Source organism: Pelophylax lessonae (genome assembly GCF_965119305.1).
Source record: "Pelophylax lessonae genome assembly, chromosome: 1".
NCBI classification, from domain to species: domain Eukaryota; kingdom Metazoa; phylum Chordata; class Amphibia; order Anura; family Ranidae; genus Pelophylax; species Pelophylax lessonae.
The window spans coordinates 192,778,976-192,805,416 of record NC_138768.1 but is presented as its reverse complement, the minus strand read 5'-3'; the positions used below and the strand labels follow the sequence as shown (position 1 = coordinate 192,805,416).

At 41.5% G+C, this 26,441-nt stretch overlaps 1 protein-coding gene across 2 annotated transcripts in view; it reads right to left on the bottom strand.

The window, feature by feature from the left end:
- The window catches only part of HSD17B4 (hydroxysteroid 17-beta dehydrogenase 4), a 544,183-nt gene that overhangs the window by 75,443 nt on the left and 442,299 nt on the right, over positions 1-26,441 (bottom strand). For both annotated transcript variants that reach the window (XM_082251744.1, XM_082251745.1), the window contains exons 21-22: positions 24,075-24,164; positions 11,838-11,976 (exon numbers count right to left, since the gene is read on the bottom strand). In XM_082251744.1, coding sequence (XP_082107870.1) covers positions 11,838-11,976; positions 24,075-24,164 — 229 coding nt within the window. The remainder of the gene's footprint in view (positions 1-11,837; positions 11,977-24,074; positions 24,165-26,441) is intronic.

The following is a 26,441-nucleotide window of genomic DNA, read 5'->3' as shown; positions in this document are numbered from 1 at the left end:
ACACTGGCAGGGAAGGGGTAAACATTGTGGGTGATCAAGGGGTTAAATGTGAGCCTAGGGGAGTGATTCGAACTGTGGGGGGGGGCGTGGCTTGTGAAATGACCATAGAGACCTGTGTTTCTATATAGAAGGATCACAGGGGTTCTATGATCATTGCAGGGAGAACAACGGTCAGCTGTGTTTACAACAGCTGACCGTTCTTCTCTCTCAGCGGGGAACAATGGCAGGTGTCAGGCAGCAATTGGAGCCGCCTGCCCGCTGCATCGGCTTCCCCGCTGACCAGCGGGAGTGCGCGCTTACCCCCTAGCCTCCTGCTCGCGACCGACGTACAGTTACTGCAGTTTGCGCAGGAGTGGCTGCCTGCCACAGTGCATCTGTGGGGAGCGGTCGTAAAGAGGTTAAGTTGTGTTGAAGACAGAAAAAATGGGCATCTCCCTTTGTTGTGTATGGGCTGTGTAGCCACAGATTGGTTGGGGTGCCCCTGCTGACTCGTGTCTACATCAAAAAGCGCCCACAATGGACATGTGAGCTTCAGAACTGGACAACGGAGCAACGGAAGAAGGTGGCCTGGTCTAATAAATCATGTTTTCTTTTACATCACGTGGATGGCTGGATGCCTGTGCATTTTTGTTCGGCCTATCCTAGGTAATATGATGCAGATTTTCCGTGCGTGAAAGAGCCTATTTCAAATGAATGTAAGGGATGAGCCAGGGACAGAAAAGCTGAGCTAGAAAGTGCCAATTAATGCTAGATGCCATCCAGCCAGGAAATAAGGCAGGATCTATGCGACTTGCTGCAGCTTCCAATGCACACTGTGAGAAGCTCACAGTGAGCAGTAAAAGCAGATAACTACTTCTGTTCCGGAATATTTTCCCCCTTAATGACCAGGCCATTTTTTGTGATTCTGCACTGCGTTAATTTAATGGACAATTGCGCGGTCCTGAGACGCTGTACCCCAAAAAATTTGATGTCCTTTATTTCCCACAAATAGAGCTTTCTTTTGGTGGCATTTGATCACCTCTGCGATATTTTTTTTTTGCGTTATAAACAAAATAAGAGCGACAATGCTGAAAAAAAAAAAACAACAAACAATATTTTTCATCATTTTAGACCAATTTGTATTCTGCTCCATATTTTTGGTAAAAAAAAAAAAGGTACGGCATTTTGCGGGAACCTGCTGACCTGCCGCTGTGGTCGGCAAGTGGTTAAGCAAAAGGAGAGGCTTCTGCACAACTGTGCATGACTGAAGGTAAGGCTGGACTTCAACTTTAAGACCCCAGTGAACTTAATGCCTAACTCCAGGTTTACATTTATTTTAAACAGCTTACTTGGGCTAAATTGGCCAAAACAAACTTTTACCATTAGGCTACGTTCACATCTTGGCGTTGCTATTTACAGGTGTTTTTATGGGCGTTTTTTCAGGCGTTTTTATGGGCATTTTACAGGCGTTTTTACAGGCATTTTTAGGTTGACTAGTAACCAATGGAAAAAAATAAAAACGTCTGTAATCTGCACAAAAAGAAGCTCATATACTTTTTTGAGCGTTGAATGAATAGACTTTGTCTTGTTGGGCGCTTTTTGAGCTGATCCTAGAGCAGAAAAACTCCCCAAAAACGCCCCAAAACGCCTACATGTGAACTTAGCCTTACTAATTGATGCGAACCTGTCAGTGCTGTATAAGCTGTATATAGCATAAGCTACATAGAGTATGCAGTACTATGTTCTTGCAACAGTTTGGAGACTTCCTGTCTGCTGGTGGAACAAATCGAGTTGGGCTGATTGCTGCTCAGCTATTCAAAGGAAGTCTTGTAATTTGATCAATGATAAACTCAATAAGTCAATAGAATAAGCCTTGCATTCACTAATAAAAATACAACACTAAGGGCTCTTTCACACGGTCCACCTGCATAGGCGGATGCGTGCTGCTCGGCGGGGATTGATCCGCCGATCCCCGCTGAGCCGACGGATGACAGCTCCGTCTCCGCTTGCAGTGCGGAGAGGGAGGTGTCACAGCCCCTGCTGCTCTCTATGGGGAATCGGATGAGAGCGGACCGTCTGTCCGCTCACATCCGATCTGATCCCTGAACGGATGGAAAAATAGGGTTTCCATCCGTCTGGATTTCACGGACAGGATCGGATACGGATGGCAGCGGGTATCAGCGGAGGTGTCTCCGCTGACATCCGCTGCCCCATAGAGCTGCATGGAGGATCCGATCAGATCCGCCTAAAAAACTGACAGGCGGATCTGATCGGATCACCCGTGTGAAAGAGCCCTAATTTCTGAAAAATGAGGACCCTGTGAAAAATCTATATAAAAACAGAATGCAATGATTTGCAAATCACATAAACCAATATTTTATTCACAAGAGAAAACTTTAAAATGTTTACACTGAGAAAATTTACCATTTTAAGAAAAAAAAGGCCTTTTTGAATTTCATGGCAGCAACACATCTAAAAAAAAAAAAAAAGTAAGGTCAGGGCCATGTTTATCACAGTGTAGCACCCCCTCTTCTTTTAGCAATGTCTGGAAACTGAGACCAGTTGCTGGAGTTTTAGGAGAGGAATGTTGTCTCATTCTTGCCTGATATAGGATTCTAACGCCTCAACAGTCCTGAGTCTTCTTTGTCATATTTTTCATTTCAAGATGTGTCAAATATTTCAAGTCGTGAATGCCTGGCTGGCAGGCAGGCTGGTAAAAACACTTGGATTCTTCTACTGCGAATCCATGATGTTGTCATAGTTGCAGTATACCATTGTCCTCCTGAAATACGCAAGGCCTTCGCTGAAAAAGACGATGTCTGGATAGGAGAATCTGCTGCTCTAAAATCTGGATAGCATTGGTTGTGCATTTCCAGATGTTCAAGCTGCCCTTTCCTTATGCACTAATGAACCCTCATACCATCAGAGATGAAGGCTTTTTAACTAAGCCCTGATAACAAGCCTGAAAGTGCCCCTCCTCTTTAGTCTGGAGGACGCGGCTCCCATAGCTGCGAAAAAGAATGTCAAATTTCAAATCCTCTGACCCCTGAACAGTTTTTCACCTTGCAACAGACCATTTTAAATGAGCTTTTGATGGCATGGCGAACTGTGTTCACACACGGAGTGATTTTTGGAAGTATTCCTGAGCCCATGCAGTGATGCCCATCACAGAATCATGCCTGTTTTTATAGTAGTAGATATGGAAGAAAAATCAGCCCCACGCCACCAAATGCTTGATATGAAAGCCAAAAACGAACAGGATACATAGGTACAGGTATGTATACCAAGGGAATGGGGGGGGAGGGGTACTGGACCTTAGAAAAACCACTCAGGACCCTTGCGGGACGTGGGGGTGTGACATATATATGAAGTATATTACCTCAAACCCAGCAGCATATAGCCTGTGTGCCAAGCAACTCAAAAATATCAAGAAAAACAAAAATGGAAGAAAGGCAGTTGCAAAGTATGGCTACAACGAGGGTGAGGTAAATTGAATCATATAAAGCTTTATTGAATAAGAAATTATTAGATAAAAATTAAAACAACAGCATCAACATTGCACAGAATGTTGTAAAGGAGTAACCAACCGACATAAAGATGAAACACTGCAAAAGGTCCTGTCTAATGAAACTGGCACCACTACGCTAGAATCAGACTCCACCCACCACCCCAATGGCATATAGAAAAAATCCACCGTTCACTTGAAAATCAAAAGATATTCATGATTGAAATGAAGTTAATTGTAGTACTCTAGGAACATGGACATTATGTGTGTGGAGAGAACCACCTCCAGGTTTGTAGAAATACTCAGTTGGGGATGTTTAAACAAGTTTATGGTGTGAAAGTCTTAATTGGTGGTAATCAAAAATCTCTGTATATGACCGTTGGATGCAGGGTCCTCACACCTGTATGGTATACAAGGGCAATTGATTGCTCTACCACAAGCTTTCTCTGGCAAATGGACATGTATTAGATGGCTGCACTTTCCAAATAAAGTCTTCAAACACAGAGCACAGCAATAAACACCATGTAAAGCGGCACGGACATATGACTTAAACGGACAGACAGGCAGGCGAAGCAAGCAGACAGACAGATGGCTTGAAACAGTGATTTGCATACACGACCTGATATTCAACCAGTATATGTGTCTGAGCAGTCAGAGCGCTCTACAGGTGAAATGTCCTCTGGTCTGTAGGTATTGCAGTCCGGGATACAAGGTTATGCTCACTGATGGACACACGTGGTATGTCTCAGACCGTTCAGTTAGCCTTCCATTTATATGAATTTCGCCAGGGCAGACATGTATGCAAACATATAGTCACAGGGACAGAGCCGATTACTGACCGTATAGATAGTATGGATCCGTGTGATGTCTACTGTGTACCGTCCGTCAGTGTGGAAAGGTCAGTCCAGTTGCATGTCCGGCCGTGGTAAGTCTGTTGAGGGGGCAAGCCGTAGTGTCCGCCAGAGAGCGTGGGAGCTTATCCATCCACCAAGGAGGGTTTGTGCACCGAGCAGCCGATCTGTGTACGCGGTCAATATCTCAAGCAGGGTGGAGGGTGGAGTCCGTAGGCGTAGTAGTGTATGACGTCGACGCGTTTCGCGTGACGCAGCACGCTTCTTCAGGACGAGGTACCTATGTGTCCTGTTTGTTTTTGGCTGTTATAATAAAGGACTTCACTTCATTCAGGCAGTTGGTGGTGTGGGGCCGATTTTTCATTTTGGTGGTGTGCGGCTGACTTTTTTTTCCATATCTGCGACTACACGATGGCGATTTGGGCCGACACCCACCCTGAAAAGCTTCTGGTTCACTCATCTGAGCGGTGTATACATCTCTTCGTGTTTTTATAGTAGTGCCATCTGAAGGCCCAAAGATCACAGACATCCAATATTGCTTTTCAGCCTTGTAACTTGCAAATTTCTCCAGATTTTTGGAATCTTTTGATAATATGTACTGTAGATGATTATATATTTAATTTCTTTGCAAATTTACTTTAAGGAAAATTGTTAGACAATTTTCAGATGCAAATTTTCAGATTGGTGAACCTCTGTCTAGCTTTACTTCTGAGACATCCTGACTCATGTTACTGACCTGCTGTCAATTAACCCAATTAGTTGCAAAATGTTCTTCCAGCTCTTTCTTGTTAGTACCACTTACTTTGCAACTTTTTTGTTGCCTTGTCTCAACTTTTTTGAGACATGTCAATTTCAAAATGACCTTAATTGTTTCTTAAAATGGTACATTTTCTAAGTTTAAACATTTGATATGTTTTCTTTTTTCTATTGTGAATAAACTAAGGGTTTATCAGATTTGCAAATCATCGCATTCTGTTTTTATGTAGATTTTAAACAGTATTCCAACTTTTTTGGAATTAGGGTTCTACAGGGCTTGCTGTGAGTGACTGAGCAGCATTCAGTCCGACTCGATTTTAAAGATGTGTAAAATATATGTATGTTTATTAAATGCTGAAAATTAAAGGGGTTGTAAAGGTTCAGATTTTTTAAAATAAAAATAACAAACATGTTATACTTACCTGCTCTGTGCAAGGGTTTTGCACAGAGGGGCCCGGCTCCTAGCTCCTCCTTCATCAGGTGCCCCCACGGAAAGTCGTGCTGCCAAGCCCAGCTGCTGCTCCACTGACACAGACAGCGTGACCCATCCCCACCCCCTGCACCCGTGTCACTGGATTTGATTGACAGCAGCAGGAGCCAATGCTATCAATCTGTCCAATGATATGAGAGCCAGCGGCTAAAGCCGTTGGGCTTGTGCATGGCGATGAAAAGAATGCGCTCAAGTAAGAAAAAGGGGGTCTGGGGGGCGCTGCAGCAAAGGAGGTATTTCACCTTAATGCCTAGTATGACTTTAAAATCCCTTTAAAGGACTTCTTTACAATCCATTCATACACTAAAGATTATTTTTAGGTACTTTAGAATTCAGCACTGCATTTTTTTTCTCTAAGGTCACTGGATTTCATATAATATAATAATTTTGTGTTAGCAATTTTGCTGGGCTGGAAAGGTACAGAGAAACCGAAGCACCAACAATCCCACCCCCCCCATGCCCCCTTACCAACCCTCTCAATTCATTCAGTTATGCCAGCCCCAAGCCAACAGGTCCAAAATTTCCCCCTCTAATGGCTACAGCCTCCCACACAATCTGAAGTCCAACTGGCAAGAATCTAGAGCCGTACGGCCTTAGATTTGCATAGGATATACATACCTATACTGCAGAAGCAGTGGCAGCCCAGCATAGGTTTTTACTGGCTGAGCTGCAGACAGCATAGGGATTACAGCCATTGTAGTGTACAAGTATGGACCTGCAAAGGGAGCGGGGGGGGGGGGGCAATGTAATGTATTGATAGGGCTAGGGGGATTTTTATACCAAGGTGAACTTCAAGCAAAAATCACATTACCATTTGCTAATGCTTTGGTTATATTAGAAATAATTATTCTAGCTTTTAATACTCTGTCTATCAACCCTTGTGAGACTAGCTTTACAATTCAGTAGAATTCCAGTTCAAGCAAAAAATGAATACATTTTAAACACACATGCACAAAGAAAGGAATTCAATGACAATATGGAATCGTACACCATCTCTCCAGAATTTTTCCTTCCCTTACATCCTCTCTCCAGTGCTAGGCTCAGGGACATTTACAAAGTATGCCATAGCTGGAGTCATCAGGCATGACGGCAATGATCTGAAGGGTCTGTACGGTTTCTAGCGCTGTCAAGAGTTGAGTCTCAAACATCTACACAGAGCAAGGGGGAGATGACAAGTCACAGATTAAAAGACATGGGAACACAGCTGAGCAACTGATTTAATAATGAAACAGGCCTAGCAGCTAGGCCCCAAGGATAATGATAAACACTTTTAGAGAGAAAGCCTGAGAGACTTTATATTTTAGCTACGTTTTTAATCCAAAAGTGAGCCTGGAGAAAAGCGACAGCAAAGCAGCCTAAACCGATCAAGATTAGTAAATTCAAAACAACAAATTTCTGTTGTCAGGAAGAAAAATGTCAAGTAGCTGAAAAGTAAGACAGACAGAGGGACACTGTGTTATGGAGAACATATATAAAAGTTGCAGTTGGCCCCCTTTATTCTGTTCTGGTATCATCACTGATACTGATGAACAATGAATTACAGCTCATGTATTGAATACCCCACAATATGATCTGTGGATGACAACACATGGCTATATCAAACACCAAAAACAGAGCCATTTAATGGTAACCACTTAAAGGAGATTAGTGCCTCCAATCTTAGAGGTGCTCCGTGCCATACATACAGTAGATAGTTTTCAAAGTGAAACCTCCTCCCCTCCTGATCACTCCTTTCCTCTACCGAGTAAGAAGAGGAAAGGAAGGAATTAAGAGGTATGTATCTTCAGCTTACTACATGAGATGTATGAATGACAGCGGCCATATTTTCCAAAGAGACAGTCTAAAAGTAAAAACGGGCAGTTATAGATCCCCTAAAAGAGAAGTACAGCCGAAATTTGTTGGATCACAGGAGTCGCGAGCCGCTGAGAGCCTGAGACAGCTGCTCCCTCCACAGCCCAGTGCTCCAGTGAGCACGGGAGTGGGGGGAGATTAGAGCATAAAGCCGGTGGCTGACAGTCACCAGCTCTCTGCTCATGAAGCTCTGAGAACCAAGCAATCAGCCTTAGAGCCGGCGGAGGTCCACCTAGGTAAGTATAATAAAAACAAAAAAAGGCGAACTTCTCTTTTAAAGGGTGTTTCTTTGCATTTAGGTGATCTAATAACTGTATTCATACGATGGCTGATGTCCAAGACAGAAAATCTGGAGAAATTTGCTCAGTATGAGGTCTGAGTAACTAATAACCTCCACGAGCACAGCTGAAGAAGTTAGGAATTTTATACAATCCCCAACTGCTCCACAGAAATAACATATAGGGATCGCATAACTTGAACTTAGGCATGTATAAAGATTTTCCCCCATGACCAGATCAACTTCTAAATGAACGGCTGTTATCTTTTGCCTAAAGTTACCTTAAGGCGATGTACACTTTCAAATGTTTTCGCTGTTTTAACTCAGTATTCGTGTAGTTCTATTCTCTGTCATGTTTGTATGCCTTACCTTGTAGTGATGGAATCACATGTGAATGCAATTTATAGTGTTATGGCTGGTTGATTCCACAAAATTCCACATTATTCCTGAGTTGCGTCACAAATGTGGGAGTGCTAATGTGATGAAAACACATCTCTTTCATTATTTCATCATAAGAGCTCTCTGTTAACCACTTGCCCAGTGGGCACTTTTACCCCCTTCCTGCCCAGGCCAGTTTTCAGCGCTATCACAATTTAAATGAGAATTGCACAATCAAGCTACACTGTACCCAAACAACATTTTTATCACTTTTTTTCACACAAATAGAGCCTTCTTTTGGTGGTATTTAATCACCACTGGGTTATTTTTATTTTTGCTAAATAAACGAATAAAGACCAGAAATTAAAAAAAAACAAAACATTTTTTTGTTATGGCACTTTTCCACTGAAAGTACCGGCTTGGCTTCACTCGGCACTGCTTGGCCCAGCTCGGATCAGTTTGCTTTTCCACTGCGTGGTACGAGTCGGCCCATTTCAGCACTGTATAGGCTCTACTCGGCTCGGTTTGCTTTTCCACTAAAGTAGTAAGTGGGTGGGATTACAACGATTCTCTGACCAATCAGTGGCTAGTAGTGATAATCAAGGCTGCATGCAAAGGATTGTGGGATATGGTATAGGTACGGCCCACTTGGAACCCCAATCGAGGTGGTACTGTTTAAGCGAGCCGTACCATGTAGTGGAAAAGCGCCGCTGTACCAAACCGTACTGAACAGTTCTAACAAGTACCATGCAGTGGAAAAGCGCCAAACCGAGCCGTACCATGCAGTGAAAAGCGCCTATAGTTTGTTATAAAATTTAGCAAACAGGTAATTTTTCGCCTTCACTGATGTGCGCTGATGAGACGGCACAGATAGGCATTGATCGGCACTGATGAGCCAGCACAGGTGGGCACTGATTAGGAGGCACTGATAAGGCTGCACTAATAGGTGGTTCTGGTATACAGCACTGATAGGTGACACTATTGAGGAGGCATTGATTGGCAGCACTGGTGGGCACAGACTGGCATCACTGAAAATCAGGACACTGATAAACAGTGCCTTAATTATCAGTGTAGATGTCCCTTTTAGAGAAGCCAGTTATCAGCTCTCTTCTCTTCATGCTGTCAGCATGAAGAAAAGAGTGCCGATGACCGGCGTCTGTTGACATCCGTGATCAGCTGTGAATGGACACTGATTGGCTCTTTACCTCAACATGTGATCAACAGTGTCCTCTGGACACTGCGATCACAGAGCGTGCCTCCCACACCACAATGTCATATGACAGAGACCCAGAACTAGACAATCGCGCTGTAGCAGCTATATCACGTTCGGCAAGTTAATTGCTCTTCCAGTTTCTGGTTGTGTCAGATAAAATTGCCCTTTAGCTCTCCCCTGCACCAGCACGAGACTGAGAGACACAGGATTTCGGGATTTGTAGTTTGTTCACAGGAAGAGTCAGTTCTTAGAATACAGACAGAGTTCATGCCACATGTCTCATGTTTGAAAACAAACAGAAATCGATTGACGCGCTTGAAAGTAAAGATTTATTCTACTATAAGCTGTGCATATAGGGCAACCAATGACACCAAGAACTACATAATGAATGCACGCATCTTATGCAGGTGAAAAACAAAAGGTGCAGGTAGGAAGGTTTGTAATGTTTTAAGATTTAAAGGTGATGAAAGAGGGCATATGGCTTGCAGGATGCTTATAAAACATTAAACTAAAAACATTCAGAAAAAGTGGTGAACTTGAGTTGTCTTATCTAGCACACCGCAGACATCCCTCTAATACCCTAAAAGTTAATGACGACAACATGGGATCAGGAAGAAATCTGCCAACAGAATACTACACTTACATAGTTAGTTAGGTTGAAAAAAGACACAAGTCCATCTGACTCAACCAATTAAAAAAAAAAAAAAAAAAAACAGTAAAGAAAACCCAACCATACAATCCCATATACACAAACCTATACCCGCAGTTGATCCAGAGAAGGGCGAAAAACCCCAGCAAAGTATGATCCAATTTACTACAGCAGGGGAAAAAAAATTCCTTCCTGATCCCCCGAGAGGCAATCGGATATTCCCTGGATCAACTTTACCTATAAATATTAGTACCCACTTATATTATGTATACCCAGGAAAGAATCTATATCTTTACACTACCAAAAAACAAAACCAAAACATCCAAAACAAAGCCGGGTGTCATGTTGCCTATTTTTTTTTAAACAGAAAAAATTGTGTAAATTATTTAAGAGACCATAAACGAAATCTCTGATATCCAACAAACATGCATGGTAAAATATTAGTGGCACACTAAAGGTTAATAGTCATTTCTTTTGCATGGTTGCGCTATTCTTTTTTAATATACATGTTGCATGGTCCATAGCTGCACCGACTTTAGATATACATGTTCAGGGTTTGCTCCCCCAATTTTTTGCTTGTTTATTATGTATTCAGTCTGACCAGACTTCTGTGGTTGAGCATCCCACCCCCCACACACACCTGGACTCTATCAGAGTCCACCATCAAGTAGATACAGGAGGAGTCCTTTGTAGTGCATTAGCACATCCATCCCAGCAAGGAGTGTTGTCTCCAAGGGTTGGAGAGGCTGGATTCACCCCTTTTCTATGGATAGTGTAGGACCCACTGATAATGGGGTACTTTGACGCAGTGGTGGGCTTGAGCACGATATGGCCATATGGTGGGACTAAACCCCCATTTTTATTTATGGATTGTCTCCATATTTAATAGTCATTTCTTTTGCATGGTTGCGCTATTCTTTTTTAATATACATGTTGCATGGTCCATAGCTGCACCGGCTTTAGATATACATGTTCAGGGTTTGCTCCCCCAATTTTTTGCTTGTTTATTATGTATTCAGTCTGACCAGACTTCTGTGGTTGAGCATCCCACCCCCCACACACACCTGTACTCTATCAGAGTCCACCATCAAGTAGATACAGGAGGAGTCCTTTGTAGTGCATTAGCACATCCATCCCAGCAAGGAGTGTTGTCTCCAAGGGTTGGAGAGGCTGGATTCACCCCTTTTCTATGGATAGTGTAGGACCCACTGATAATGGGGTACTTTGACGCAGTGGTGGGCTTGAGCACGATATGGCCATATGGTGGGACTAAACCCCCATTTTTATTTATGGATTGTCTCCATATTTAATAGTCATTTCTTTTGCATGGTTGCGCTATTCTTTTTTAATATACATGTTGCATGGTCCATAGCTGCACCGGCTTTAGATATACATGTTCAGGGTTTGCTCCCCCAATTTTTTGCTTGTTTATTATGTATTCAGTCTGACCAGACTTCTGTGGTTGAGCATCCCACCCCCCACACACACCTGTACTCTATCAGAGTCCACCATCAAGTAGATACAGGAGGAGTCCTTTGTAGTGCATTAGCACATCCATCCCAGCAAGGAGTGTTGTCTCCAAGGGTTGGAGAGGCTGGATTCACCCCTTTTCTATGGATAGTGTAGGACCCACTGATAATGGGGTACTTTGACGCAGTGGTGGGCTTGAGCACGATATGGCCATATGGTGGGACTAAACCCCCATTTTTATTTATGGATTGTCTCCATATTTAATAGTCATTTCTTTTGCATGGTTGCGCTATTCTTTTTTAATATACATGTTGCATGGTCCATAGCTGCACCGGCTTTAGATATACATGTTCAGGGTTTGCTCCCCCAATTTTTTGCTTGTTTACACTAAAGGTTAATAGTTTAAGTTGAAACTCACTCCACTGTGCAGCTGTCTTGCCATCCTTGGTTATTTCCCACTGGAAGACCGCATTCACTTTTTTAACCAGTTCATTCCCAACATCTTTAACGCGACGGCTGATTTCTTCAAAGACAAGGTCACTTTGCAGTTTTGCACCCTACAATGCAAAAGTCATCAGCTAAACAAGATGTAAATGAAAATCCAGCAATCATTCATTATGACAGGTCAAATACACAAAACTGTAAAACTGATAAAGATTCAGTATGTAGTAAATGCAAATCATATGCAAGAGCCATGCAGCAGACTTTTCATTTAGAACCAAAAAATAATAATATTTTGCGCTATGGACAACATGATAGTGTGTTTTTCAAGCTGCTGACCCCTTGAAACTACCACCAGGGTCGAGTCTCCAAATAAATAATATGGAAGAAAATGGGCGTGGCACTGCTTGTTTTTAGTGGTGTGTACCCCTTTAAGTATGCTTCAAAATTAATATGTTTAAGAAACTTGATGACTACCAGTGATAAATAAATATGTAAACAACTCTTTTTTATAGATGTGTGGTATAGTTTACCTGGTACATAAATCATAAAAACTAAATTCACAAAATATCATATACGTAATCTTAATTGACTTAATTGCGCTTACAATAATTTCATTAACATTTGTGAATAAAATGACATGTGCTGAAATCCAAGATAAATCAATAAATTGACCTGTGCTTTAATTTAAAAAGAGTCCTTATTTCAGTGACAATTAAGATGCACCGATCCCATGAAGTGTTGTTGGTTTTCACACGTGCTCCCCCTTCTCCACCTCACTCACCAGAAATTCTCCCCTTACTAGGGGTAAGCCATCATTCACAGCACTATGTGGCTGTACACAAAATCCAGGTACATGATTTGCTCGGCTCTTCCCGCAGATTTCTATCCCTCCAGATACCTCACATGCAGAGACAACAGCAAACGGGCCTCATAATGCGAATCCGTAAGAAACATTTATTAAAATTTACAGAAAGGTACTTACATTGTGAAAGAAAGAGTTTGGCATTTAAAATGAGAAAGTCCGGGATGCTGATGCGTTCCACGGACCAAAACCGGAAGTGATTTGCTGAAACTGGAAGCTCCACCCCAAGCGTTTCATCACATTGATGTCATCCGGAGCAGCACCATATTGCTACACCTCCGGGTTTATATGTACTAAGGTATCCTAGCAACCCAGGAACACGTGACCAGCGGCCATCTATATGTTCAATTACTATAATGCCAAATGTCCTAACCCTTTGCTAATGCGAGCGGTCATCCAAGTTTTGTTTGGTAACGTTATCCCATTTTGAGGTTTATTTTGGTCTTGTGTCATGGGGATGCTGGTATATAATTAATACATACCAAAAAGTAAAATTAAAAACGAATATTTTTACATCACATGACAGTGTTAAAACACATAAAATGCCATCATTTTAATATTTTATGGATGTGTATAAATGAGCTAGAAAAAAATATTAAAAATAAAAATATGATAAAGAATGAAATTTAAAATGTAATGCAAAGAATTTAAATTATATGCATATAAAAATATTCATATATAGTAGAAGCTACTTTTATGGGAAGTGTTGTCTCCGTTATGCCTAGTGTTATTGGTGGACACTATCAGTATTAAATTATGCCTATGCATTGGAAAATGAAGCAATTTAGATCTATGTGTATGTTGAGGCCTTCAGGTTGGAGGGTATTTAATGAATAAATCCATTTAGTTTCATTCTGCGAGACTCTTCTTCTCTCCCCTCTAGTGCACTTTAATTTCGTCACTCCGATATAAAATCATCTGTGAGGGATCTCTTTGGTGCCATTCTCTAAACATTCTTGAAAGGCCGCTAGGTTTTGTGAAATCTTTCCTAATATTATTGATATATTCTTGGATCCTGACAAAAAGTGGTCTAGTTGTTCTGCCCACATATTGGAGCTGGCCTGGGCATTCAATAACATATGTCATGTGTGTACTGGTACATGTGATCAGTTCTTTTAGCTCATATTCTCTACCTGTTGCTATGGATTTAAATGAATCTTGTTTCTTGCATTGTTTTTTTAACTAACCCTACATGGTAGGCATCTTTGGCATCTATATAAACCCTTAAAAAGTTTTACTGTTTTAGGTGGATCCAGTGCATTGTGGACAAGTCTGTTCCGGAGTGTGGGAGCTCTTCTATATATAAATTTTGGTCTTGATGGAAGTATTTTACTTAGTATTTTATCAGATTTTAAAATTGGCCAATGTGGTTTCATAATTCCTTTCATCAGTTTGTATTGTCTATTAAATCCTGTAAGGAAGGCCATATCTATATTTTTAGATGTTTCTTTCCTTTTTTCTTCCAGGAGTATCTCTCAGTTTACATTTTTGATTTTTTCTTTTAGATGGTTCTGTTTTTTTATATCCATTTTCTATAAATCTTTGTATTAGGATCTTTGATTGAGTATCATAATCCTTCTCGTTACTACAGTTTCTGCAGATCCTCAGTAGTTGTCCTTTTGGTATATTCCCTGTCCACTTTGGGTGATGGCAACTTTTTATCACTGGTAACCATCAAGTTTCTTAAACATAATAATTTTGAAGCACACAAAGGGATACACACCACTAAAAACAAGCAGCACCACAACCATTTTCTTCCATATTGTTTATTTCATTTAGTAATTTATATTATACTACATACCATAAAATGGATTATTAGAACACATGTCTGGCTGCAGTACAGCTAATGTGGATTATAAAAAAAAAATTCTCCAGTAAATATGTATTTTGTATATTTTGGATAAAAATGGACATACACCAGACCCGCTGGGGCCTCCAAACTTTGGCCCTAAGGCAACATCCGGTCCACTACAAGCTTTGATCCAGCCCGCAGCTCAGGTTGCCAACTGTTCCTTATAAACTGGAGTTGTCTCTTATTTGAAGCCGGCAAGCTGCATCCTGATTTGACTGCATATGGGATGACATTTGTCCTGTATATTTGCATTTGCATAGCCTTCTCAAGTCCTCAGACAATATGTCTTGCCGCTGCGGCATGATGTCATAGCCTGTCTCACAGTTACTCACACACTGGGCACTGTCCATCACTGCGACAGACCGTTCCTCCACACAATACACGGTCTGCAAAAAAAAAAAAAAAAAAAAGTCCCTACAACCATGTGACTTGAAGCTGAAAGCAGAAGCTATCTGCTTTATGCAATGCCCATTGGGGTGGCTTGGTCCAGATATTGGAGAAGCCTAACTGAGTCTGTGTGTGTACTCACAGAATGGCATGGTAGAGTGACCAACGGAGTGGTACACATTATCACACATAGCTTATGTCAGTCACAGGAAAAAAAAATGATGTAGTAATTTACCTTTTAGTGCTTTGCTGCTTGGGGGAGGGTTAAAGTGTTTGTTACTCCAACACTTCATATTCCTGATATGTGCCTGCTGTACCATGTACTTGTATGAGAAAGTATCCTGATCTCTTTATATTGCTTCCTTTATGTAAAACTGCAAAGTTATTTTTTAAGTTGGAATTTTTTGTCATAATGTTTTGAAAAAAGAAAATTAAAAAATATATGTATATATATTTTCCCATTTTTTTTTTTTTTCTTACATACTGTCCCCAGTGCAGTACAGCATCATCATATAACTGATGTGGCAGTGATCAAGGACACTGACTGGTGACAGTACCAGACAAAAAAAAAAAAAAATGAATTTTTACGACATTTTTTTTTTAACACAATGTGACCAGAGCATTAAATGTTACCATAGTAACATTGTACTACTCTGGGGAAGTGAACATGATTTTTTTTTACACATTAGGATTGCTTTTAGCAGTGAATTACACTACATTATAAGCAAGCATTTTACTGAATGAAACTGATTAATTCAGTTGTTTTTATGTGATAGCTGCGATTGAACAAAATAATCACATTGTACAGATGGGCTATGATTGGCCCTGTCTGCACCATATGATCATATTGACCAATCATAACTAGCAACATAATTGTACACAATGGTTGGCATGAAAGTTCAAGTGAACTGCTGTGATTGGTCACATGGTAACAGCAGTGAACTGGTACACTGATTAGTCATTGGCTGTGTTCAGGGGACACACGCGGTAACCAATTGCGCTATTGCAGTTTCCTGTGGCCGTGTAAGCGGTGCTTTCTGAGAGGATGTCCAACACCCTTATTTTGTAACATATGATATTTCTGGCGCCCAGCACCCTTATTTTGGAACATATGATTTTTCTGGCGCCCAGCACCCTTATTTTGTAACATATGACGTCCACTCAGAATAGTAAAGTCAACGCCCCGCCGTCATTCTGCTATAGGCCTGGCAGGAAGGTGTTAATGAACTTAAATGTGCAGAAACACAATAAAATACCCAATTGTTTGGTTAAAAAAATGATAATGGTATGCCAATTAAATAGAAAGCAAACACATCACGCTTTAAAACTGCGTATGCTTGTGGAATGGTACCAAACCACGGTACATAAAAATCTTCATAAACAATGCCTTAAAAGCCTTTTGAGGTTACAAGTTTTGAGTAACACAGGTCTGGAGCTAGAACTATTGCTCTCGCTTTGACATTTGCGGTGATACCTCACGTGTGGTGTGATCGCTGCTTGCGTGTGGGACCAATGCTCGTGGTGGTGCTTTAACTTTTTTTTTTTTTTCATTTTTTTTTTTAAACCCTGTAGCTTTAATTTTTTTTTAATCAACTTTATTAATTTGATTAAACTTTATTAATCACATTTATGAAACAACATCCCTTGTTATAACACGGGCCAAGAAAGGTCCTCTTTATGGAGTAATCTGGGGTCTTTTAGACCCCAGATCTCTCCTCTGGCCTCCAAAGCGTCATATCAAACCAAGATCCATTCGATTTGATGCTTTCACAAGCTGGTAATGGTTGTTCACAAGAGACCAAAGCTGAAAGTGACAAAATTCTCATTTGCCACTTCCAGTTTCTGATGTCACACAGTGGGAGACACAGCATCCGTTCCTCTCGCTGTGTGTCTGGAACTGGATGCCTGCGGTCCCATCCTTACCAGGTTCCCCGATCACACGGGAGAGCCCAGTAAAGGTGGTGGCAGGAGGAGGGGGAGCTAAAAGAAAATGATACCGGGATCATGACTGTAGTTGCAAACATGATCCCAGTATACCCGCTTCAACCTTAGGCCATTAATAAACAAGAAGTGGGTAATATGCATATCACATGTTCAAATTGACCCGACTTACCTTATAAATAAGAGGTCATATTGTGCCCTCTAAACAACTTATTTAAAGGAAGGTTAGGTCTAAATGGCCTTAAAGCGATATTAAAGACTTTTTTTTTTCTTTTAACCTCCCTGGCGGTATCCCCGAGCGTGACTCGGGGTGGATTTTTTAGACTAGGATCGGTATCCCCGAGTCACGCTCGGGTGGATGTGCAGAGAGCGCAGCGGTGTCTCTTACCTTCTCCTGGCGATCCAGCGATGATCTCTCATTGCTGTGACCGCCAGCCGAGATCCCCGCCGCTCGTCCGTCGGTGTGATAACTTCCTGGTTCCGTTCCCTGCAGCAGCAATGCTGCATGGGAGCGGAACTGGGAGGGAAATTCAAACGTTACACCAAACACAAACACATAACACACATATACACACACACACACACATATATATATATATATATATATATATATATATATATATATATATATATATATAACGCATGAATTATAATCTAATCAATAATATAATTTTATTATATATATTATATAATAAAATTATATTATTGATTAGATTATAATTCATGCATTTGTGTTTCAAATTTATCACATCTGGGATGTCTACTAGAGTCTTGTTTTGGTCAGGTTTAAGTCAGTAATTACTAAGAATTGTAGGCCTATAATACATAACGCCAAATTTCCATGAAAAAAATTGTACCGCTTTTGGTACATAATTCCTGACATAATCATACCGCCAGGGAGGTTAACAAAACAACAAACATGTCATACTTACCTGCTCTGTGCAGTTGGTTTTGCACAGAACAGCCCTGATCCTCCTCTTCTCAGGTGCCACACCAGAGCTCCTTGCTCCTCCCTCCTGCCGGGTGCCCCCAGAGCAAGCAGCATGCTTCGGGGGCACCCAAGCAGGTGTGCTCCTGACTCATGCCTCTGTGTGTCCATTCACACATTGAGCTGTGGCTTAGTCCCCCCCGTCTCCTGATTGGGTAACTGGCTGTTAAACAGCAGTGGGAGCCAATGTCTCAAGCTGCTGCCAAACGCCAATCAGGAGTGCAAATCCCGCATGCTCTTGTGCACATCGCTGGATCAAGAGGAGGCTCAGTTTGGTATTTGGGGGGCTGGAGCACACAGTTTTTTTTTTTCTTCATGCATTGATTGCATGAAGGTAAAAAAATGTTGTGCCTTTACATCCACTTAAATTACAAGCACAACAGAACGGAGGTCAAATCATAGAAAATTGCTTCCATACAAAGATCTTTTCAGTCTCCACAAAGTCAGCTCTCATTACTTCATGTTAGCTCTCAGTACACTATTGCTGCCAGGCAGCCGCAATCATCGAAGGGTCACATGATAATGAGTCTAGTATAAATTTGTGGAACATCTCCCTATATTATACAGTACAGTGTATTTTCTATGCCCTTAGAAAAATGATTTTTGAAACAGCAGAGACCTATACATGGGTTACTGTACCCTGGAAATGAATTTTGACCTTTTTTCACCGTGTGACCTTAGAAACATAACTGCTTTCTACCAGTTCTGAATGCACACTGATGGAAAATGGCATAAACTCTAGACATGACTGCAATGAGTTTCCACCAATTAAACAGATCATGTGTAACCCTAGGACATAACAATAGCATCCACTTTGCCCTTAAAATGCCAGATTAGTCCTCGAGTTTCAATGTGTTAATGGTGACACAATTACAACAGAGCTTTATTGAATTGTTAGTCATGCATCTTGCAGCGCTGTGCTGAAAAAGCAAATCAGGATAACAAGAAGACAGAAGAGGAATCGATGGGGACTTCTAACAGACATGTCTATTTTTCTTTTTAAACAAATTGTGTTACACAGAGTAATGTAACACCAGTGACAACAGTATCGATGCTCTGCTTTTCCCCTGTAAACATAATAACAAATCAATATGGCAAGATAGAATTCAATTGCACTTTTATGCTTGCATTAATGTCTACCTTGTGGTTTCTAGGGCCGAAACAATCAGCTGTTCATCTGAGATCTAACCACCACAAGCACTACAGGTGAGGAAATGTGGGGATTTTATATGATCTGTTAAGCTAGGCTGGACATGCATGAGAAAATCCCTCATAACAGTCAAGAGATCTGTTTGAAATGCCACAACAATGTTGTAAATTCTCCTCAATCCCAAATAAGAAATTCTGATGCTGGCACATGCTCACTCTCGCTTGCCCTGGACATCTAACCAAATCAAAAGCCCAACGCCAGCAAAAATTGGTACCCCCCCAGCCAGGTTTTTCTTTGATGGCCTCGCTGGCTGGTCCCCTTCACTTCCCTCAGTCCGATGTCCGTCTTCTTCTGGGTACTCAGATATCTCCTCTGCTGACCAGACAATGGGAATTGTCCACAGGACACAGACAGTGACATGGACACCCACAAGAATGACCCATCCAGGAAGTAAAGAGAGTAGAAGAACCCAACACTTGATAGGCGCTTTTCCACTGCATGGAACCGAACGGTTCGGCTCGCTTTTGTGCTTTTCAACAGCTGGTACCGCATGGTATGGTGTAGGAACGGTTCGGTACGGTACGGCGGCGCTTTTCCACTACATGGAACCGAACGGTACAGCTCTCTAAAACAGTACCACCTCGATTGTGGTTCCAAGAGGTACCATATCCCACAATCCTTTGCATGCAGTCACTACTAGCCACTGATTGGTCAGAGAATCATTGTTATTCCACCCACTTAACTTTAGTACTACTTTAGTGAAAAAGCAAACCATACCAAACTGTACCGAACCGTTCCAACACTGTACCATGCGGTACCAGCAGTGGAAAAGCAAACCGGGCCAAGCAGGGCCGAGTAGAGCCGAGCCGGTACTTGCAGTGGAAAAGTGCCAGATGACTACGTGACCACGGCTTAAGGTAAGTGAAAACGGTGATTTAGAAGGGTTTTTTTTTCTTAACTTAGCAAACAGAGAGAGGGGGTTACATTTACACTGAAGTTGGAATTTAAAGCAGAACTAAAATATTTTGGATTCCATGTAATTATGAACGGCATGGTTACTTTTTAAACTGAACCAATTTAACTAATTTTGCTTTGTATTCTTTTACATTGTGTTCTGCCCACCACGTGGCTAGCCCTTCTCAGCCTCTTTGAATCCTAGGAGGGATGACAGCAGGGGAATGTGACATCACAGATTGGAATATGTAGGGTAGAATTGGTAGGAGCTACACTGATGTGTGCAGCATCATCCTCAGGAAGGTGGAGGAAAGACCATGACTTCGGAATTTGGCAGCTAGAACAGACACAGGCAGAGGTCATAGAGCACCAGAGTCCTACTGCTGTACCTGCAGACCACATGTAACACAAACACGCAGCCACTAGGAAGACACTTTTGCAATTATGCATCAATGTATATTTCCCAAACCGTCTTTCAGGACAGGATAAGAGATACAAGCACCTGGGTGCTGGAGGCCTCTTTCACTGGCTATTGTTTTATTTCAGCAACACCTTTACCTACAGGGCCTGCCCTGGGAGCAGCTGGTAGGGTTCTCTGCTATATTGCCCCCCAAGACCCTTCTCCTCAGTATGGGAAGAACATGGCTTGGTTTCCTTTCTTCTGTGACTGGTGAAGGCCATGTCTGCAAACGGCACACTCCCCTTGACAGGGACCAGCATGGGCAGCGCAGGTTCCCAACCTGGGTGTCTGGGTGCATGCACTATCTGCACTGTAGGGAACTTCTTGGGTTTGTGGCCTGACTGTGCTCCTGTTAGACCGGATGATGCATAGAAGTAATTTGCAGGTGCTGGAGGATCTGGTTCCAAGCCTCATTCTCAGCACAGGGAAAGGGCCAGCTGGTGCCCTAATGGTGGTTCCCTCCAGCAATGGCTGTCAGGACACTATAGGTGGAGAAGCTAATACTGCATGTTAGAATCTTCAATGCAGACTGCAGCTCAGGCAGATGCCCTTGGCACCAGCAGGACACAGGTAAGCTGGAGGTTTCTGTACCTACTTGCTTTTACTTGTATTTGTTTCTAGGTTTTTCACCTAGCCTGTAATCTGTCACTTGGGGCCCCTTGGTGTTGGGTTTAATGTGGCAGGGCACTGTTTGGTTCCCCTTATCTTGGGCTTCTGAGGGGAAGTTTAGGGGTCCTGACCGATTTCCTCTCTTAACTGGTTAACTTTACATAATAGCTCCTGAGAGAGGAGGAAGTGTCTGGAAGTGCCTGTAGCAACCTTCTCTAAAGTAACAAAGGAGCTGACCTCTACCTTCCAATCTTTGGATGCGTCTTGGTAGAAATGTGAAGCCTGACCAACCCGATCAGTGTCAAGATCCACTACTACTGTGCTGTCAGCTGTAGGGGATCCTCAGACAGTAGATATGGTTGGAGATTCATTGACCCCACTACTCTGTCTCAGCTTGATTCATCTCTTAGATGCAGCAAAAATACATTTCTTCTACTTTAGGAGGAGAGGATGATGATTTTTTTCTGTGAGCAAGATTCCAGTAGGAGAATGCAGTAGAGTAAATCTTAAAGGGTTAAATGTCCTTAGAAAATGTGGATGTTCTTTCAAGGGCTATCTAGTGGGCACTTGATTATCAGGGAAAAGTGTCTGCGTTTTTGTATACTAGCATGTATTAGAGCTTAAAGAGGAGCTCCAGGCACCTATAAAAAAAAATTAAAAAAAGTCACAAAAAGTGTAGCTGCTGCCTTTTAAAAAAAAACAGCCACTCACCTGTCCCACGGTCCAGTGGTGAGCTCACCCCAGTCGTCTTCATCCGCCATCCACCCTCGGCGGCACTGGCATCTTCACTATGGGTACCCGCTTGTGACAGCTTGCGGCTTAACAGCTTGGTGCCCACTGCGCATGCGCGAGTTGCGCGGCGCATCCCTGATTGATGGACGCAGTCTTCTGGGACCTGTCAGTGTCCCAGAGGACTGCAGGGGGAGGGAGAGAGGAGAACTTCCATTCCCGAGGGCCGCAAAGTGGGAGCAGGTACCTGTTAAATATGCCGGGTACCTGCCCCCCCCCCATCTCCTCAAAAGTGCCAATTGTACAAGAGGAGTGGGGGACGAGTCCTTAAAGTGGAACTTCCCCTTTTGGGTGGAGTTCCACTTTAATCACCAATCACGCACTGTAGCTTTACTGCTACAGTGTGGGCCAGCTGTGTGTGTATATATATATATATATATATATATATATATGCACATATACAAACAAACATAATTTAGCATTTCCAGGTAGGGGACGCACGCCTTCAGCACATGCCTATCACTGGTAGCCAGCCAATGATTTATGGCTGGGACCCGTCGGTCGTCAGAGCAAGTGACAGGAGAGATCTTTGTGTATGTAAATAACAAAAAGCATATTTCGGACGGTGGTGATATGCTGGATTTTCTTCCCCTGCAAAGCACCGGCACATCCCATAGTAAAAGCACTACACAGTAAACACTTTACACATAGTTCGGCAAACATTTAACCCTTTGATTGCCTCAGATGTTAACCCCTTCTCAGCCAGTGACATTAGTACAGTGTTAATTATTAGCACTGATCACTGTATTAGTGTCAGTCATTTCTCCAAGCATCAATTAGTGTCAGATTGACTGCCGCAGTATCACAGTCCAGTTATAAGTTGCTGATCCCTGCCATTAGTGGCATAAAAAAAAAAAAAAAAGAATAAATTCCAGTAAATATAGTTTGTAGGCGCTATAACTTTCATGGCTGAATTTGCATCGGATTCGGACAGAATACGCACAGGACCCTTTTTTGGGTCTGCACCAGAATCAGATTGCATGGGGGTTCACACCTATGTGATCCGAATAATGTCCGAACTGACAGCTCACACTGCGATATGCGAACTGATCTGAGGGTGTCGTTAACTTTGTATTGACACCCCCAGCAATTTGCATATGGCAGTGTGAACTGCCTGCAATTTTAATGCAATGCGGGAACCCGCAGTGGATTCGCAGGGTTCCCGCATCCCATATATATGAACCGGCACTAAAGGATACATTTCTCCTTTAAAAATAAATACACTTGCTATCAGCAGATCATGTGTACAATATCAGGCTTCTGCAGACTCTCCGTATAGCTTTCTGCCTGTACTTGCAATCGGGGCAGGTCTGCAGCAATGGAAGATGGTACATGTAGTTCATTCATTCACATAATAGTAGTAATTTCCCCTTTAAGATTACATAGTAATTTCCCTTTGGGATTAATAAAGTATTCAGTATCAGAATAACTCTGTGAATGAATGATTTGGCTGTGGAGGGAGCGCTGTTTTCAAATTGTGACAGTGGGTGCGGGGAGAGTATCCCCTGCCCGTTGTCACAATAAGGTAGGGAAAATGGCGGGGGGGTGGAGTTTGCTGAATATGTTACACCCCAAATACGGATGCAACATGTAAAATGTTCAGAAAAGTGAACTTATCCTTTGAGATAGGAAAAAGTCTTTCCAGTTCATTCCAGGCTCACAGATCTAATTATTCTTAATTGTTTCCATTAGCTGTTCCCTTGGTGGGGATGCCTCACAGGTGTTTTGCTAAGTTACATATTATAGCTTAGGGCTCACATAAATTGTTTATGGCCTCCAGACAAATCTTCCTTCCATCTCATAAAACGTCACACATTGCAGGGCACAGTAAAAATAAAATCATGTTTTTAATATTCCGTCTAAAAGAGATCATTTGCTAAAACTCAGCACCCCTAAACTGTTAGATCATAATACAAATTAATTAATAGAGATGAGAGATCAACCAATCTTGCTGCATTTATCCAACAATTTAAGACGTTTTCAATATAATGTGTATTTTGTATTTATCTTCATTTATTTATACCAACCAGCAAAAGAAAATAATTCATCATAGATCAAAGACTACAGAGAGCTCATTATCTTTTAGTTGGAGTGCCAGTGCAAGCCCTTCTCTTAGGACTAGCCTTACATACTTTAACAATCTGCAGCTTTATTCAATTTTCAAACTCTCCTACTTGCAGCACATACTAGAGTTATGAACTTCCACTCATTATCCTTACCTGAACAGCATCGCTGGACTGCACATTACTAACAGTTGATGTAAGGTCCACATAGGCACCTGCGATAGCAATCTCACCAGTCTCCTTGACCTGAAAAGAAGGAACAGCTTGGTAACTTTTCTGCCTCGCAGTCCTTAAGGATTCTCAAGTAAGAAAAAACATTTCAAGTCACTTTACCTTGGCTGTAGTCATCTTTCCTGACATTTCATGACATGTGTCATCCTGTCCACATAGAGATCAATAAGTCTGATCCCTTGCTGGATCACACTGACATCACTCAGTGGTATAAAAGGTCAGATGTCTTTCAAACATCTTTAATGATTTGTTCTCTAAATTAAGCTGTGTCTATATAAATTGCCCTGTTTAGTGAAACTTTCTCTGCTTTATGTTAGAAAAAAGACATGCTTTGGTTAAACAGACTAAGGGAAATACCAAAATAAAGGTTAAAAAAAAAAAAAAAAAAAAAAAGCGCGTGTGTGTGTATATATTATATAACATATATATATATATATATATATATATATATATATATATATATATATATATATGGTAAAACCTTGGATTGCGAGCATAATTCGTTCCGGAAACATGCTTGTAATCAAAACACTCTTATATCAAAGTGAATTTCCCCATAGGAAACAATGGAAAATTAAATGATTCTTTCCACAAACATTTATTCATAAGTCCTTCAGTTTATAGTCCAAATAAAAAGATTATAGCACTGTGATAGGTTGTGTAACTGAAAAATGTCCATCCACAAATGGCAGCCTCCACAAGGGGATTAGAAGCAAAATTCAGCAGAAGCTACTGAGGATAAAAAAGAAGAGAGGCGCCTCTAAGTGTAGCAATATGGTTACATTTAATGAAGGTTCAACATTTATCAACTCCCATGGTTAATGATTACAGCAGGCACATCTAAATATGCAGGCGTCTAGGGTAAAGCTGTCCACATAGACCGTCCTCTGCACCTTCAGCTCTCACCGCTGTCAGTCTGCAATTGTGACTGGGAAGACTACCCTGCAGTAGAGTGATCTGAAAGCAAAACTTGAAGCGCACATGGAGCGCATTGTGGAATGGATGAAGTCGATGGCGGTGCGGAGGATGGTCTATGTGGATGTAGATGTACCTGTTTTAATCATCAACCATGTGAGTTGCTAAATGTTGTACCTTCATTAAATGTAACCATATTATTACACTTAGAGGCGCCCCTCTTCTCTTTTATACTCATTTGTGACGTGACGCTACTTGTAAATTAAGACATTGCTCTTTTATCAAGTCTAAATGTATAAATTATATAAATAATTATATATATATATATATATACATATACATACATACACACACACACACACAGCGCGTAAAATAACTTGAACACCTAACCATTTTTCTAGGTAAATATATGCCGAACCTTCAGAGCGCATGTGCTGGTGATGTCAGCAGCTGAATCCAGGATGAATAACTCCTAAACGGTGCACATTTAGGAGATATTTATTTTACCTACAGATAAGCCTTATTATAGGCTTACCTGTAGGTAAAAATAACAAAGCGGGCTGTACTACAGCTTTAATTTCTGAACCTATTTGTTTTGTCTTCTCTGTATGTATGGATTACATAAGCTGTTACCGACATATGAAGAAAATTTCATGTCAATAGCACCTTTAGCAATATATTTACCTACAGAAATGGTGATGGGTTCAATACTTATTTTACCCACTGTAAATATATACATCTACTATATTGTCAAAAGTGTTGGGACACCTGCCTTTACACGCACATGAACTTTAATAGCATCCCAGTCTTAGTCCGTAGGGTTCAATATTGAGTTGGCCCACCCTTTTCAGCTATAACAGCTTCAACTCTTCTGGAAAGGCTGTCCACAAGGGATGCCATTAAAGTTCATATACGTGTAAAGCAGGTGTCCCAATACTTTTGACAATATAATAATATATGCCATTTTGGACTTGAAGAAAACAATAACAGGTGTGCATTGGATGTATGATAAAAACTCTACCAGAAAATCAAGATATTGAATTAGACCATGTATGTTTTGAAATCATACAGACAGTTGTTATATTTAGCTATAAACTTGCAATGGAAGAACAGCGAACATGCAGTTTGACATCCTGGGAAAAAAAGGTATGTGCTCCCCCTCTCCACCACGTCCTGGCAATTTACTAATGGTCAAATGCTAAATCACCCTTTCACAACCTTTGTACGCTTGAGGAACCCATGAAAAATATTTCAGGTCTTGCTCAACTATGGAAATAATTCTTTGATCTACAGCTCATGGAACATAAGTGTAACCAGACAGAGACAAAATATTTAATAAAAACAGGAACAACAACATTTACAGTAAGGCTAGTGATA